At 48.3% G+C, this 18,255-nt stretch overlaps 1 protein-coding gene across 5 annotated transcripts in view; it reads left to right on the plus strand.

Moving 5' to 3' along the window:
* The window catches only part of PYROXD2 (pyridine nucleotide-disulphide oxidoreductase domain 2), a 37,405-nt gene extending 23,715 nt beyond the window's left edge, over positions 1-13,690 (plus strand). The window contains exons 11-17 of one of the 5 annotated variants that reach the window (XR_004029113.1): positions 170-242; positions 499-655; positions 2,715-2,899; positions 3,941-4,047; positions 6,193-6,313; positions 7,392-7,551; positions 13,558-13,690. Coding sequence is in view for 4 of the 5 variants with exons in the window: in XM_030808701.1 (XP_030664561.1) it covers positions 170-242; positions 499-655; positions 2,715-2,899; positions 3,941-4,047; positions 6,193-6,313; positions 7,392-7,462 (714 nt within the window). In the remaining variant the exon portion in view is untranslated. Of the gene's footprint in view, positions 1-169; positions 243-498; positions 656-2,714; positions 2,900-3,940; positions 4,048-6,192; positions 6,314-7,391; positions 7,696-13,557 lie in introns of those variants that run through there. The other 4 variants (XM_030808701.1, XM_004087557.2, XM_030808724.1 and 1 more) reach the window with 4 other exon arrangements.
* Positions 13,691-18,255: the final 4,565 nt, after the last annotated feature.

Genomic DNA, 18,255 nt, shown 5'->3' on the forward strand with positions numbered 1-18,255 from the left:
GGGAGGGGATCTAGGAAGGCTTCACAGGGGAGGTGGTTTTGGCTGAGCTTTGAAGGATGAAGAGGATTTCCGGAGGGAGCGACTGAGGGATCTTCCTGAGCAAAGAAAGAAGGCAGCTTCCTTGGGGCCTTGGACATCTGAGGCCTTTCATGGAGTCTTCTCCTTCCAGGAGTGGCTTCCTGAGGAGTTCCTGGAGAGAATCTCTCAGCTGGACACCCGGTCGCCTGTCACCAAGATCAATGGTAAGAGGCACACCACATCGCAGCACTGTCTCCTTTGACCCGTCTGAGTGAGAAACCTCCAGGGCTGGGGGCAGCTGAACTCTGTCATCATCTCCATTCCCTGACCTCCAGCCCGTGTCCCCCTGCAGCCTGGTCAGAAGGTGAAACGCTTGCTCATACTTTCCTACTCCCATCCGCCAGTGAGGGTAGCAGGGTGCTGGCTGTAGAGGGAGGACCTTGGGGGGCTAAGACCTGACCCTCCTCTTTGGTCCCTCAGTGGCCGTAGACAGGCTGCCCAGCTTCCTGGTGGCCCCCAATGCTCCCAGGGGCCAGCCGCTGCCCCATCACCAGTGCTCCATCCACCTGAACTGTGAAGACACCCTCCTCCTTCATCAGGCCTTTGAAGATGCTGTGTACGGCCTGCCTTCCCACAGGTAGGGGCCCTGGACTTTGTGTCCCCTGATGTTCTTCCACATGGGCCTGGGAGGCAGGGCTGTCCATGCCACGCACAGCAGGGATCAGGCCTGGCGTTCAACCTTCACAGTGACTTAGGATCTGCCAAAATCCATACTTAACTTCTAAGGACAGCAAGTGCATCCCAGGTGAAAAATCTGAGGACGAGGGCAGTAAGGGGTGAAGAGCAGCTAAGGTTAGCGGAAGGGGTAGAGGGGCAGAGCGCTGCCCGGGAAGGTGCTGGGGCTGGGGAAGAAGAGGAGAAAATGTGTTCTGGGAGAGCAAAGGAGGTTCTCTCATTCAGAGCCCGTCAGAGGGCACGCACTCACCCAGTCCCCTGCTCCGTAGCCTTTTTCTGATAATCTGCCTTCTTGCAAAACTTCTAAAAGCATTTCCCACCTCCCACTGCAGCTGTATTTCCATTCTTCCAGAACAGGCAGGGGCGCTATAGGAGCAAGCGCCTTTCCATCCTGTCCACTGTCCAGCACACACTGTTGAAAACCTACCCAGTGCTGGGCTCTGTACTAGGTACGGGCTGGGAGAATTAGTGGGGCAGGGGCATGAAACTGACACAAAGCTTATGATACCACAGGTACCTAAATATTTATAGCATGTGGTAAAGAAGATGTGCGCCTGGAGAGAAGTGTATAGGGAAAAGTTCATCCATTTATAAATATTCTGGGGTCTCTATTCTGTGCCAGGCTTGGTTCAGTGACTGGGCACATACCAGCAAGGAAAGCCAAGAAAGTCTCAGGCCGTTGACTCTCTATCCATGAGAGGAAGACAATCAACAAGTAAGCACTGATGATGAGCACTGCAGAGAAAAATAGGCAGGGAAGGGGAGGAAAGGCTTCTCTAATAACGTGGCACTTGAGCAGAGACCAGAAGGAAGTGAGAATACAGATCTTATGGGTATCTGGGGAAAAAACGTCCAGACAGAGGGAAGGTCAGGTGCAAAGGCCCTGGGGCAGGAGTGTGCTGCTGTGTAGGAGGCACAAGGACGAGGCCAGAGTGGCTGGAGAGAGAGCACCTGGGAATGAAGGGTCTCAGATGGTGCTGGGTCTTGTCAACTGCCCTGGCTCTTACTCCAGGAAAGTTTGTGCAGAGCCTGCCTTATACTTTAAAAAGACCAACCTGGACACTGTTTGCAGAAAAAGTTAAGGCATCTGTTGCAATGGGTTACTGTTGCAGAATCCAAGGGAGAGAGGACAGTGGCTTGGACAAGGGTGGGGGCAGGGGAAGTGATGAGAAGTGATGAAAGACTGGATATATTTTGAAGGTGAAGCCAACAGGACTTGCTGTTGGACAGGGAGTGGGACGTGGGTCAAAAAGAGGAGCGACTGTGAAATGATGCCTCCATTTACTGAAAAGAGGAAGAAGCGGTGGGGGTGGAGCAGATTTTAGAGGCTAATCAGGCATTGGGGTTTGAACAGGGGACATTTGAGATCCCTGGTGGACATCCGAGTTCAGCGAGAACACTGCAGCTGAGGGACACAGGGAGAAGGAGCATTTCCCGTGGCCTTGAAGGAGACTCATATTTGGAGATCAGAGGGAGAACATGCTCCAGGTAGAAAAGGTGTGGCAGGCAAAGGTGGTGGGGTGGGAAGCAGGTCACAGCTCTGCTGGGGCTCGGGGCAGCCCTAGCAGCTCTGTCTTCCATTGGTCTGCTCTGGAAAAGGCAATCAGGCCACTAAAGCCTGGCTGAAATCTGGCTGCTTGGGCGCCTGCTGTCTTAGGCCTGGCCCCCTTCCACACTCCCACTGTCTGTGTGGACCTTGGAGACATTTGCGTTTGGGAGCTGTCGTTAAAGAGCACAGTGTGTGATGAAAGCAGACGAGGACAGGCCATGCATTCGGGGGTCTGGGGCCAGGCGAGCTCCTCACAGGTGCTCTGGACCACGCTAGCAGTCGCTAAGCCCATGCAGGTGGACAACCACTGTGGCTGTACAGCGACAATCGCCCAGGATTGGTGTCATCTCAGGGCCTCCACTGTGTCCCAAGTCATCTCAGATGCCCTACCCTCCGCACTCCTGCTCTTTAGACCTGCCGTCTCTCCTCCCTGCCCGCACAGGCCTATGATTGAGCTCTGCATCCCTTCCTCGCTGGACCCCACCCTGGCTCCCCCCGGCTGCCACGTAGTCTCCCTCTTCACTCAGTACACGCCCTACACGCTGGCTGGAGGCAAGGCCTGGGACGAGCAGGAGAGAGACGCTTATGCAGACAGAGGTAAAGAGAGCTGCACGTTCTGCCTCCAGAGCCACAGCCGGGCATGCGACCCGACTGGGCCTGCTCCTCCTCACTGCCCCATTCGGGATTGACAACTGCAGGTGCCGTCCCAAAGGGAGGAAATAGTCGAGGGAACCTCAAGTCAACATAGTTGACTGCTGGGTTCAGGAACTGGGCTAAGAAAGCCAAGAAGACAGAGTTCCTGCCCTCCAGTTGCTCACAGTCTAACGAGGGATGGAGGAGACTAATTAAGAAACCTGTCATTACAGCACAGCTGACTGCATGAACCAAAGGAGAAGCATGAGCCAGAGAGACAAGGAAGGCTTTCAAAGGAAGGGACGGTCAAGCTGGGTTTCCAAGGATGACTAGGAGCTGGCCAGGCAGCAAAGGGCATTCCAAGCAAGAGAAACAGCTTGAGCAGGCCGGGCATGGGGGCTCATGCCTGTAATTCCAGCACTTCGGGAGGCCAAGGCAGGTGGATCACCTGAGGTCAGGAGTTCAAGACCAGCCTGACCAACATGATGAAACCCCGTCGCTACTAAAAACATAAAAAAATTAGCAGGGTGTGGTGGCACATGCCTGTAATCTTAACTGCTCAGGAGGCTGAGGCAGGAGAATCATTTGAACCCGGAGGCGGAGGTTGCAGTGAGCTGAGATTGCGCCACTGCACTCTAGCCTGGGTGACAGAGTGAGACTCCGTCTCAAAAAAAAAAAAAAAAAAAACCAGCTTGAGAAAAGTGAAGAGGTGAAAAAAGCTGCATATGCAAAAGGAGATAAGCAGCTTTGTGTTTAAGGTTGGGTTAGGGAAGTGGGGGAAATTGGGGACTGGACTGGCCTACCCATGCATCTTTGGGATGAATTAATCATTTGCTTGTGGACTGATTTTTGTTTTTCACCTATTGAGGTATAATTTGCATATGATAAAATAAGCCCATTTCTGTGTGTAATTTAATGACTGTTAGTAAATTCGCCAAGTTGTACACCCATAGTGCCTCCTCTTCTTCCTAACACCATCTCATTTCTCTGTTTTTGGCACCCCAGTGTTCGATTGCATCGAGGCCTATGCCCCTGGCTTCAAGGACTCTGTGGTTGGCAGAGACATCCTCACACCACCAGATTTGGAGAGAATCTTCGGGCTTCCTGGAGGGGTGCGTATAAGCCTAGGGGATCTCTCACCATCGCCTTCCCTCTGCACCCTCACTTCCTGGCTGTGACCTCTCTGCTTTGTCTTGTCCCTCCATACTCAGCTTTCATCAGGAAGGGAGGACAGTGGCAGGGACTCTGGCTGAGAGAGGGCAGAGAAGCGGTCAAATCGAGGGAATGGGGGATCCCTAGTGGGGTCTCAGAAACACAGGCAGGACAGCCCCCACTGAGAAGGTCACCAGGATCGTGGCCCTCTGCCTTGACAACCATGCTGGCTCTGCCATCTGACTTTCTTCAGAGAGAGCACCCCCTTCTCAAAGCAGCAGCACATCCTCAGACTTGTCAATTTATCAAAAACTAGAGATTGGAGACAGGGAGACCAGATAGGAGGCCAGGCTCAATCGCCTCATTGCAGCTACTGAGCACTTGAAAGATCAGAGACCAGCCTAGGCAATGTAGTGAGACCCCATCTCTACAAAAACAAAAAACCCAAAAAATCACCAGGTGTGGTGGTGCATACCTGTGGTCCCAGCTACCCAGGAAGCTGAAACAGGATGATCACTTGAGCCTAGGAGTTCGAGACTGCAGTGAGCTGTGATGCATCATTACACTTCAGCCTGGAAAACAGAATGAGACCCTATCTCTAAAAAGAAAATTAAAAAAAGAAAGCAAAAGAAAGATCTGAGGCCAAAGTGAGATGTGCTGCAAGTGTAGAATGCACACAGTATAGAAAAAAATGTAAAATATCTCATCAATAAGTTACATATTGATTACGTGTTGAAATTATAATATTTTGGATATATTGAGCTACATAAAATGTATTATTGACATTAGTTTCATCAGCTTGCCCTTCCTTCCTTCCTTCCTTCTTTCCTTCCTTCCTTCCTTCTTCCCTTCCTTGTTTCCTCCCTCCCTCCCTCCTTCTCTTCCTTCTAGAGATAAGGTCTTGTTCTATCACCCAGGCTGGAGTGCAGTAGTGCAATCACGGCTCACTGCAGCCTCAACCTCTGGGGCTGAAGCCATCCATCCTCCCACCTCAGCCTCCTGAGTAGCTGGGCCCACAGGCATGCACCGCCACACCTGGCAAATTTTTTTTTTTTTTTTCGTAGAGATGAGTCTCCCTGTGTTGTCTAGGCTGGTCTCAAACTCTGGGGCTCAAGTGATCCTCCCACCTTGGCCTCCCAAAGTGCTGGGATTGCAGGCATGGGCCACCACAACCGGCTCTGCTTTTACTTTTTAAATGTAGCTACTAATAAATCAAAAACTACATATGTAGCTCCCATTACATGTTCACTGAACAGGACTGGTCCAGGTATAGAGGAAAGAAGGCCAGGCAGCAGGAAGAAAGGGAATGGCTGGGTACTGCAGGCATGGGGCGGGCAGACTTGAGAAGCCTTGGTGACAGTGTGCACATGGGGGTCAGGGTGGAGGTGATGTGAAGGGTAGGCACAGAGGCCAGGGGGAGGAAGGTGGTGTCATTCACTTATGCAGGAGGATGGGGAGGAGCAGACTCGAGGGAAGAGGATGGCCTCAGTTTGGGGCAAGGTGAGGAGGGCAGTGGGGGGACACTCCTATGGTGACGCCCAACAGATGTCAGGCTTCTTGTCCAGACCTGCCCCCTGAGTCTGACCTTCACTTGTCCCATGCTGCCTCCCTTCTCAGCCTGGGGCTGGTCTCACCCAAGCCAGGGGGGCAGAACCGTGCTCGGGCTCCGGTGCCCCTTGTCTGCCATTCACAGTGATCCTGCTGGAGCTTGAACGCCGGGGTCCGGGCTCAGGTGGATGCCTTGGCCAGAGAAGGGAGTTCTCGCAGAGACGCATGCCAGCAGCCACAATAAGTCAGACAATTCTGTTTTTCCAACAGAGTGAGAGGGATGCAGAGTAGATAACAAAACCCTCTTTTCTTTCCCATTCAGTTCGTGTTCCCCACCCTGCTTTCTTCCTCAAAAAGCCTCTGGAAAACTTCACTCCCAGCCCCAGGGCATGTGCCCATTCCGTCTCATCTCCTTCCCTTTCTGCATTTTAAAACCCAAGAAAATATCCCGGAAGGAGAAGAACGTTTGCTGGAGAACAGGGGAGGGGAAGAAACCCCGCCAGGGCAGGAAAGGCTGTAACGCTCCTGTGCTAATGACTGTGGCCTTGCCTCCGCAGAACATATTCCACTGTGCCATGTCCCTGGACCAGCTCTACTTCGCCCGCCCCGTGCCCCTGCATTCTGGCTACCGCTGCCCTCTCCAGGGCCTGTATCTCTGTGGAAGTGGGGCTCATCCTGGTGAGTGACCTGGAGTCCCACTACCCTGTGGGGACTGGGAGGGCTCACTGGAGGCCAGAGACTTGGAGAAGGAGGAAGTTAAGCAATGAAGGTGGCAGAGAGGGAGGGGAGCAGGGGACTCCCAACATAAGAAGCTGCCCTGTGTTCAGAATTCTCCATGCACAGGTGAGCACCCAGCCGCTGCCTCCACCAGGCTGACCACAGCCCACAGTTGAGGTCACACTTCAGGAGGCCTGGGGATGCATCCTGGTGGAGGCATCTCACCACATTCCAACGTGGGGTTGTGAGAGACCCATGTCCCTAAATTCCCCATCCATATATATATTTAGACAGGGCTTCACGCTATAGGCTAGGCTGGAGGTGCAGTGGTATGATCATAGCTCACTACAGCCTCAACCTCCTGGGCTCAAGTGATCCTCCTGCCTCGGCCTCTGGAGTAGCTGGGACTACAGGTGTGTGCCACCATGCCTGGCTAATTTTTTATTCTTTTGTAGAGATGGGTTTTGTTAGGTTGCCCCGGCTGGTCTCGAACTCCCTAGCTGAAGTGATCCTCCCCACTTAGCTTCCCAAACTGCTGGGATTAGAGGCCTCCATCCATATTTTAGACCAGGAAGGATGGATAAAGTTAACTTCTTCAACTTTACAATTCTTTCTTGTGCACATTCCAAGCCTAACGGAGCTGGCTGAGGCTGTCATTTGCTATGCACACTTTCTCTCAGCTGTGTGGACTTGGTCCCCTGGAAAGAGTCTGGGCTTACACATCTTCTCCCTCCCCCCAGCCCTTTATTCTGAAATTTTAACTTCGCTAACTAAGCGTCTGCCCATCCGGCACGTCCACCCTCAGCCGTTGAGACTGTGGGCTGTGGACCTGGCCCCTCCCCAGACCTTTGGTGCAGGAAGCCTGGAGGGAGCCAGAATCTACTGAATGGCTGTCTTAGGTGATTCCAGTGCCCACGCCCCCGCACCCCTCTAACCAGCCCCACTCTGCTTTGTTGCGGGATCTCTGTAAGCCCTGTCCCCACCCCCACCCTGGCGGGTTTTTGACGGGAGCTTTGATTCATAGGACATTCCCTTCCAGGAGGAGGTGTGATGGGAGCTGCTGGGCGAAATGCAGCGCATGTGGCCTTCAGGGACCTCAAGAGCATGTGACCCTGAACCAGCTCTGACCCAGGAAGAAGACTCCACCCCTGAATTCCAAGTGCTCCATTGGATCAGCTTCCCGGGAAGTTCAGCTTCGGGTTAGTACGTAAGGCCACCACAATGCTCAAGAAATTATTTTAGAAAAAATGTACAAGTTACATTTAGTGCAAGTTAACCTTATGCCCATGCCTCCATACATGGACTGGTTCTGTTTTATTAAAACTAATATTTCATACAGATAATTTTGCTTGTATTTTTTCTCTGTGTTAGTTGGTGGGATAGACTCCTCTGGGGCACTCATAATTCTTACATCAGCGAAGAAGCAGTGCATTTAAAGGCCAGGCATGGTGACTCATGCCTGTAATCCCAGCACTTCGGGAAGTTGAGGCAGGCAAATCACTTTGAGGTCAGGAATTCAAGACCAGCCTGGCCAACATGGTGAAACCTCATCTCTACTAAAAATACAAAAATTAGACAGGCATGGTGGCGGACGCCTGTAATCCCAGCTACTTAGGAGGCTGAGGCAAGAGAATCACTTGAACCCAGGAGGTAGAGGTTGCAGTGAGCCGAGATTGCGCCATTGCATTCCAGCCTGGGCGACAGAGACTCCATCTCAAAACAAAACAAAACAAAAAACAGTCCATCTAACCAGTGGAAGAGTCTGATCCAAGCATCCCCCTGTCCTTGCCTGGGACCCCCACTACCAACAATTGGAGGACTGCCCAGGTGGGGCCCAGTCAACTGCTGTCACATTCCTAGCAAGCTATAAGAATGGACCCAATTTCCCCATGATCCACAGAGTCACCCTCAGGGGCTATGGTCCTGAACAATGCTGGGCATCTCAAGCCACAGAATCCTCCAGTCAGGCAAAAAGCAGCCAAGGGTGACTGCAAAGTGGATTCCACTGAGGCCGTCTGGGAGCCCGGTCTTCCTGATTCCAGAGCATTCAGCCTTCTGCCGCCCATGAGCTAAGTCTGTTGCATCACCAACACCTTTCAGTATAAACCTCTATAATTCTAAAGAGAGTTGAATTGTCACTCTTGTCCAGGAAAATCCATCCAGAGTTCCCGTGGTAATGCGGCCCTCCCAGCCGGCTTCTCCAGTTCCGGCAGCCAAGGCCACAGTCCAAGCCGTCCCATCTGCAGATGAAGCAGGATCTTCCCTGGGAAAGCTTCCCTTCCTCCATTTCCTGGGCAAATTTATACAGGTTCAAATAGATCCACCTCATTACTTAATGTTGGTAAACTCAGATTTCTCAGCTGTAAAAGAGTTGTTTTAAAGCTCACATCAAACAATAGATCATGTTTCCATCCAGTATCTGGCACATGATAAGCATTCAGTACATGGTGGAACTGCTGCTGTGGCTTTTATTGATGAAGATGTTTTTGTCATTTTTGTATTCTGCAGAAGGTGATCTTTTCTATATACTTTTTAACCTGGCACCCAGAATTGAAACTAGCCCTCTAAAAGCATTGTGATCAGGACAGTACAGAACAATATTTGGGTCCCCAGGCTTTTTCCAAAGTAGCCAAGCCCCCTCCCTCATTCAGCATCAGGACCATCAACTTCTTGAGCTTGCTGAAAATTTGTTTTTGGTCAATATTGCTGGTTTTCTGGAAGGAAAGAAGGAAGGCAGGGAGAGAGGGAAGAAGAATGAGAGAAAAAAAAAGGAAGGGAGGGAGGGAGAAAGAGAGGAAAAAGAGAAGAAGGAACAAAGAAAGTGAGGGAAGGAAGAAAAGGAAGGGAGGAGAAAAAGAAAAAAGAAGAAGGAACAAAGAAAGTGAGGGAAGGAAGGAGAAAGGAAGGGAGGGAGGGAGGGAAGGAGGGAGAAATTAACATAGAAAATCTTCAAAGGCCTGGGGCAGCTCACATCAGACTTGGTCTTTAAAAATAATAACGATTTTTGGCCGGGCGCAGTGGTTCACGTCTGTAATCCCAGCACTTTGGGAGGCTGAGGTGGGCGGATCATGAGGTCAGGGGATCAAGACCATCCTGGCTCACACGGTGAAACCCTGTCTCTACTAAAAATGCAAAAAAAAAAAAAAAAAATTAGCCAGGTATGGTGGCACATGCCTGTAATCTCAGCTGCTCTGGAGGCTGAGGCAGGAGAATTGCTTGAACCTGGGAGGCAGAGGTTGCTGTAAGCCGAGATTGCACCACTGCACTCCAGCCTGGGCAACAAAAAGAGATTCTGTCTCAAAAAAACAAAAAACAAACCAAAAAACTTTATTTATTTATTTATTTATTTTGGTAAACAAAAGTTACAAATGCCTAATGTAGGAAATTTTTAAACTATAATAAGAGAGAAACATAAAATGCACACATAATTTTTCCTGCAGAGATAATTGCAGTTCCCATTTTACAATATTTCCAGGTAGTCTTTCAGATCATTGGTATTCCGTGTTCTGTATGTGGGCTTTACATCTTTCCTTCATTTCACTTCATGTCATAAGCAGTTTTCAGTGCCATAAAAATTCTTTGAAAACATTATTTTTAATAGCTGCCTAATATTCTCTTGTAAGGATGTGTCATAATTTATTATGGAACATTGGGTTCAGCTTTGGCCTTGATTGCTAATTAGTATAAGCCAAAGGCCCAAAAGCTTCTTTTATCGCCGCTGTTCCTGTTTTAATGGTTCCCTATCATTTCTGGGATCACAAGGGTACAGCTGTTCTCCAGGCAAATGTTCCCTGTAAAGGAGGAGGAACTTGGAGGAGACCAAGGAGAGAGGGGGAAAAGCACTTTTAGCACCAAGAGGAAGAATTTCCCACTGTTTGGTGACTCCCATACTGTGTCTCATGTCTCTGAAAGGTGACATTTAATCCAGATCGAGAGACAAGATAAGGTCTCAGCACTACAGGGTGCCTTGGTTCCTCCAAGCCCCCAACACATGCTGACCCCGCTGAGCAAGGCGGGCTGGTCTTACCTAAAGTGCTGACTCTGCAAATCAGCCATGAACTGGGCAAATGTGTCCCTTGCTGGCCCTAATATGTAAAACTTTTAGAGGGATAAATAAGTTAGGGCCTCATTGTTACCTGATTTACAATTGCCCGTTTCCCCAGAGCAGCAGGGAACACTTCCTTCTAGGCACAGTCCTGTAAACCCCTGAAGTGCACTGGAACCTCAGCTGGTTAAGTCGTTACCAGCGGGTCCTCCTGATCTCACAGCCCCTGGGTGTTGGTGTCCAGAGACTCAGTGAGATGTGAGGTTTACAGCTCTGGGAGGAATTTGGCCTTCCTGGTGGGAGGAATGACAGACGTGGCTGACCAAGCTGGCTGTGGGCCTTGTGAGCGTGCATCTTTCTAACATATGTTCAATTTGCAAGGCAGGTGACAATTGCCAAGTTCTTCTGTGGGACCTTTGTAATACTCCTGCCCTGATGTCTGGAATGAGGGGAAAAGAGACCTGCTGAGCACAGGATGTCATTCTGTGAGGGAGTGGAGACACATGAAATGAGAAAAAGGAATGAAAAATGCAAAGCAAGGAGAAACGCAAATGGGCAGCAAACCTGAAAAAATATTTAAACTCACCAGGAATCCGTTAAATGCAATGAAAACCAAACGATCATGCTTTACCTATAAAATTGAGAAAAAATATTTGTATAGAAAATTACTGGTGTGGGCAAAAAAGACGCTCTTCTATGCTGTTGACAGCGGCATAAATTTGTATTTGATCATAAGACTCAAAAGCCAACATCCGTGTGCTTTGTGGGTTATTCCGCATCTTATCACTTAGCCTAAGGAAAACATCAGAAATGTCCCTGAAGATTTAGGTAGAAGGATATTCGTGCAGTATTATTTGCAATGGCAAAATACTGGAAACAGCGTAAATGTCCCAAAATAGAGAATTAGTTAAATTAATCATGATAACGGCATGTGATAGAATATCAAACAATAACTTTAAAAGCTACATTTTTGAATGTACTTTTCTTTTATCACATGGAAAAAAAATGCTAATAAAAAGTAAGATATAATGGAACCTGAATTTTGTTGATAGGTGATAGATGGATAGACGGATCTCTCATATATCTGTAAATATACATTATATATACTAACTATATAAAACATACCCACACAGAGACAGAGAGAGAGAAAAAGACAGAGATGGAGAGACAGAAACAGAGAGACAAATGGGAAAGAATAAATTATACCCCGAAGTACAGTCTACTAGCAGTAGCCTGAAGTCTTTCTGACCACTTGGCAGCAGCTTGGAAAATGTTCCTCACTACCTTCATGGAACCTATTTTAGCATAAGAACCAGCCCAAAGTAAATGGATGGGACTTTGAATTTTTGTTTAAAAATGATGGCCTGTGCCTGGTCAAAATGGCGTGTGAATGGCTTATGCATTGATATATATTGATTGGCCACAAGTCAGAGCGCTTCAGACCTGGTCTGGGTATAAGAGATCCTCAGTGGAGACGTGGCATCTTTAGTCACCTAAGGTCCCTGCAGCATCACAAAGGGAAAGGGTGGCATCTTCTAGTGTTTCCACAGCCCAGCAGAAATCCTGTGTTCTTGTAAGGAGGTGACCAAGGTGAACCTGAACCTAGATTTTCTCTGGTTTTATCTGAAACTAGTCAATGCTGTTATGTAGGTTGTCAGACCAGCAACTCTGCAGCTGGCTATATATGTCTTTAACTAATAAGAGAATCACAAGAGGAATTAAATGAGACTAAGCAAAGGACATTTGATTGGTATGCAGAAGTCTTCAAAACAATGTCTCTTAAGAAAAAAAAAAAAAAGAAGGTTGTCAACAGTGATAAGATAGGTGAAACCTACACTTTCTGCACTGCACCTGTCGGCCTTCCTTCCTGTCTGATCTTTCAGGACCCATGGAGAAAGTGTAGGTCTGGCCCAGAAGGCTGTTGTGTATAAAGAGGATGATGATGCCTCCCATAGAGGGATGTGAGGATTGTATATACATAAACACAGCTCACAAAATATGCACACTGTGTGACTCAGCACACCCACTCCCAGATATACCCAGCAGAAATGCTTACTGGTGTTCACCAAAAGATACATACTAGGCTGCTCCTAGCAGCACTGCTTGTAATACCTCCAACCAGAAAGCTACCCCAATGCCCACTGACAGTAGAATGGATAAGTAAATTGCGGTACCTTCACATGATGGACTACTATTCAGCAATGAGAATGAACAATCTAGAACCACATGCAACAAAACTATATTGAGTCAAAGAAACCAGACATGAAATAATACATGTTGTAGGATTCTGCTTATAAATTGTACAGAAACAGTCTAAATTAATAGTTCCTATACTGTTAAAAGTTCACCTTTGGTTGGGCACAGTGGCTCACACTTGTAATCTCAGCACTTTGGGAGGCCAAGGTGGGAGGATTGCTTAAGGCAAGGAGTTCAAGACCAGCCTGGGCAATGTAGTAAGACCTCATTTCTAAAAAAAAAAAAAAAAAAAAAAAATAGCCAGGCATGGTAGTGCATGCATGTAGTCCTAGCTACTTGGGAGGCTGAGGAGGGAGGATTACTTGAGCCCAGGAGTTGGAGGCTACAGTAAGCTATGCTCATACCACTGCATTCCAGCCTGGGCAACAGAATGAGACACTGTATTGAAAAAAAAATTTCACCATTGAGGGTGTTAAGGCCTAGAAGGAAGCCTGAGAAGGGCTTCAGGGTGCTAGCAGTATATCCACCTGTTTAATCTGTGTGATGGTTACATAGGCATGTTCAGTTTCTGAAGAATTCATTGATTTCTACACTTAGGATTTGCAACTTTCTGTATGTGTATTATACTTCAATAGAAAGTTAAAAAAACTAGTGCCTGGAACATGGTGATGTCACTTATTAACATCATTACTCTAAAGCTCATATTTGTTGGCAAAGCCCTATGTCTGAGACTAGACTTGAAAGGGGAAATGAAGAAAGAGGGTAAGGAAGGAGAAGAGGAGAAAGGGAAAGAGGGATGTGGTGGACAGACCTGTAGGGTGCCACCTACCCAGGACCCCTGCTTACTGGTGCCCATGGCCTTGTGTGCTCCCCTCCCCTCAAGGGTGGGTGAGGTCTATGAATTGCTTCTAACCAACAGAATATGACAAAGGTGAAAGGATGTATGTGATTATATCACACACAGCATAATCGTGCAGGAATCTCAGTTCCTGGCTGGCCGTGAGGAGGCAGATAGCCCTGTTGAAAACCCCATGTGGCAAGTAACTGCCGTAGCCTCCAGCTGACTGCAGCTCTCAGACCTACTACCTCAAAGAACGATACTGCCAACACCATGTGAGCAAGGAAATGGATGATTATCTGGTTGAGCTTCCAGATGAGAACACAGCCTGGCCGGCACCGTGAGTATAGCCTTGTGACACCCTGAACAGGGAGTCCAGCTGTGCCTAGATTCCTGAACAGTGGAAACTGTGAGATAATAAATGTGTGTTGTTCAAAGCCACCAAGTTTGTACTAATTTGTCACACAGCAATCAATAACTAATAAAAGGGAGAAGGCCACATAGCCATACACATGATGGGTGCAAAATACGATGATATGAATTGAAATTATGCCCCTAGATTTCAAAGTATTCCCATTCAAAATGACCCTATGAGTTGGACTTCACTCCCATAGTGGCTGGGCATCCATCTCCCAGCAGGGCCAAGCCTGGAGTCACCATGACAGAGGGCATCAAGTCAGACACACCTGTGTTTGGATCCTGGCTCAGCACTGGATTTTAGGCATGTTTCTAATGCTTCTGAGTCTCAATTTCTTATGTGATTCATGGAGATGGTAAATTTTTTTGTCTGGCACAGGGCACACAACCAAAACTAGTTTTCTTCCTTCCTTATACAACAACATGTGACTACATACACTCAGAAGCACAGGGATCAGACACAGTGAGAGGCCTTCTGGAACATTCTATGCCCACCTGAAGCAGGGGGATGAAATTAAAGCCACTACAAAAAGAAATGGAGCAAGGTTTCCCTCAATTAAGGCTTTGGACATCACTCAATGAGAGGGCCCCCAATCTGGGAGCTTCCATCCTGGGACCACGGCACACACAAACACACACACACAACCCTATACAATAAACTGCACCAACTCATACACACAGAGCAATATGCCAGGGCAAGAGAGAAGGAAGCAGGCAGGGCAGTTCGCCAAAGGCAGAAATCTGTGTGTGGGATGTTGAGCTGTATGTCTGGTCCAATAAATCAATCTGCCTTGAAAGGGCTCCTCCAACTTCATAACTGCAATTGGAGCTAACTTCCTCAGGGGTTGTTTGTTACGTTTAAGGTCAGGTGACAAGCACTGTTTTTCAGTCTGCACAGTCACTCTGCATCTGCCTCTGGGAAAAGTTCTAGCAATATTTGGAGAATCAGCTAAAAATGAGTATGCCTGAAGGCTGTTGAAAAGTTGGGAGAAATGCAATTGGGTTAACTTCTGATTTCTCTCCTTGTTGGATTTCCAAAACTCACTTCAACATTCTCTCTAGGATGCCTCCCCTAAAACCAGGATCTATCTCCATTAATTTGATGTTTGTTAAGACTCACTGTAGCAGAGGCACCAGCCCCAAAACTAACCCGATAATGATAATGGCTGCTATTTAGTGAACCCTGAAGTCATGCCAGGTACTGCACCAAGCCAGAATTTCCCATGCTTTACTTCATTTAAATCTACAATAAACCCGGGGGCCGATTACTGTACATCTCTGCTTTTACAGATGAGGAAACAAACACAGTTAGGTTAAATAGTTTCCTGAGGTCACAGAGCTGGTAGCTGACACAGTCAAGATTTGAAGTGAGGTCCTTCTGACAGCAAAAATCATGCTCTAAGCAAGAAACAACACTCTGGACACTCTTAGTGGACAACTGGTCGTAGGGTCATCAAGCTCCATCAATTCTTGGCCACCCGTGTAGGGCTATACATGAATGTTAAGGAATGGTTCCTTGTTGCAAAGCATTTACAGTCTAGTGGAGGACGACAAAGAACACTCATATGAGTTATTAACAACTCCAGGGCTGCATTAATCTGTGTGAGCACACTAGTGGAATTTGGAGAGACAAGCTGCCTGTTAATTGGTAGGGTCAGGAAGTATTTCTCACAGCAGAGGGGACTGAGCCAGAGTGGGGTCAAGGATGCACTAGACATGATGAGTGAAAAGAATAAGGTGGGCATTCAGGGTCTTTTGGGCGCCATGTGACAAAGGTGGGATGGAGGGATGGGCAGAGAGTTCAGAGCCACGGTCGGACGGGATGAGGATTGTGAAGAGCAAAGGCGAGAATAAGGCCGGATAAGAGGGTCAAGCTGCAGACGCCATGCCGGGCAGAAAGTGGCCTTCATTCTACAGCCAACATGGAGTTTGCTGGAGGAGGTATTGGGGATTTTACACACAAGGGAGGACGTCCAGTCTGTTAGCCTGTTTAAGTGGCCACATTTGCAGTGTTGGCAGAGGCCAGGGGACAAACTCTTGGGCTTCCTCTTCCCCACTTCCCCTCGCCCTCTCCCAAGGACTCAAATGAGCAGTTGAGAGATGGACATGAGTTGGGAGTGGGGGCTTCTCACTTGGAGGCTAGAGTCAGATCTTCAGACTACTACACCCCTCTGTCTGCCCGGCCCAGGTGCTCAGTGGAGGGCCATGAACAGAGGCCAGCGTGCCTCCTTCTCATCTCCGTAATACAGCCATGTCCCCTGCAGCCTCAAGGCAAACAGCTCCTCGTTCACCTCTGCCACAGACAGAAGTGGGATCCTGGCCATGGAACCTGGATCTGGGAGGCTTTAGTGGCAGCCCCTGTTTTTGGCTGGAGGTGTTTGTAACACCTTGTAGGTATTGTCCCCTGGGGCAGCACGGACACCTCTAGGTAGAGGTTTGGGATTGTGGATGACCTGCACTTCATCAAGGACCGAGGCAGATGGGGACCTGGGCCTGGGTTTCTACTACAGAAGCCAGAGACTCATCTGCACGCTGCAGAAACTGGAGCAGCCCATATTTGGAGTTGGGAAGAAGTTTAATAATAGTACACAAACTTCCTCAGAAAGGGCTAGCCTAAAGGGGAACTGGTTATTAGGAGAAAAAAACACCACCGCTGTTTTTACAGTAACCCTCCTCAGTCTGTAATGAGCAAACCTCTCTTCTGTATAGAGCAGCCTCCTAATGTGAGTCACTCCAAGACTTGGCTTCCACTGCCCCTTAGCCCAGGAAGCAGGAACACAATGGAGCAGCCAGGTGTCAATTACAGGAGCCGGTCAGGGCAGGAAGCAAGGTGAGTTATAATAGGAGAGCAAATTAATTTCACATAAGTGGGATTAGTAGTTAAATAAATAGAAGTCCCACCACTAACCCTGTCTGGAATGCTGAGTGTCTGTCCCCCACCAGGGGACAGAAAAAGCTCACAGCTGAGCAGGAATCAGGTCGCCACAGGGTTACCTACCCACTGTTAAGGACTACCCCCTGGAAATGTAAAGTAAGGACATTCTTAGGTTAGAAAAGACAGTCTGAGCTGGGAAAAAGAGATGGTGTGTAGGGAAAGATGCCTCCCACTGATGGCTTAGTCATCTATTACAGGGCCACGATGCCCTGTGAAGCAGCTGTACCTAAGAACAGTCCGAGCAGTGGAGGAGAGGTTGGCCAGGATTTGGGGTAAATTGTGGGCAATGAATTCTAAGGATGACTCCATCAGGAGCTTCTATTCCAGGCTGAGTTTGTGTTGGTTTTATTTTTAAATTGTCAACCTCTTGTTTGTTTGTTTGGGCTTTTTAAAGCTTCTGTCCCTTTCCCAGTTTTCAAGTGACCTTTGTTCAGGTGAGTGGAGTCCCAGGTTCCTTGGGGCTTCAGGGGCTGAGGGAGTGGGGAGGGGAGACCAGGGCTCGAGGTGAGCCAGGTCAGGGCAGCCAGGTTCCAGATCTACAAAGTAGGGTCAGTCATACATCACAGCATTGCTGTGAGGACTAAGGTAAATTAAGTCCAAAGCAAAAAGTCCCTAATGAGAGTTCTGACCGCTGGAGATAGGCATGAAAATAAGCAGCGGCTTTCTGTCCTCCTCTCCTGCCTTCCTATTATGCAATGGAGCCAGATAAAAGAATTCATAGTGGACACTATGCAAAGGAGGCTATACACAAAATCCTCCTAGGGCAGGAGGAACTGCCTGCCCGTTAGGGAATTCTCAGTAAGGACCTCCGGGGAAGCTTCTGAGCTGCTTCTGACTCTGCATTGGCTTAGAATTTTGAGCATGGTCAGGGTGGATCTGCAGCCCCAAGCTGTAAGGGGTAGGGCAGTCTAGGAGTCCTTAACCCAGGGGTTCCTTAACTTCTTTGACTATATCCACTTGAGTGGGGCCAAAGGATACAATGTCTCACCGGTTCCCCCTCTCTCCTGAGTTTGGTAATTATAGGAGTGGGGCTTATGGGAAGGAGAGGAGGATTGATTGCAGAGGAACCAAACAGACATGTTGCACTAAACCTGCTGAGCAGGCAATATACACGGTTCACTTCCTATTTATGTTAAAGAAAAATCTGCCATTGTACACTTGATTTTATATTATAAATGAATGCTCCATGATCTCAAAATAACCCTACTAATTTTATTATGCTAACCTTGATTGCAAGACGAAAGTGATGAAAATAGCACAAATTCACCGGCAAAGAAGCCACCAATGAAGTGTCCTTCTATAATAGGGTGAGCAACCGTGGGAGTTTGCTCAGGATTCTCCCAGCTTTAGCATTGAAAATTCTACATTCCGGCAAACTTCTCAGTCCTGGGCAAACCACCATACAAGCAAAATATAAAGGGATCGTGTATACACCTCCCTTAGCAGTAGGGGTACATGAGTGATGAATTATT

This window comes from Nomascus leucogenys, chromosome 3 (genome assembly GCF_006542625.1).
Source record: "Nomascus leucogenys isolate Asia chromosome 3, Asia_NLE_v1, whole genome shotgun sequence".
Lineage (NCBI taxonomy): Eukaryota > Metazoa > Chordata > Mammalia > Primates > Hylobatidae > Nomascus > Nomascus leucogenys.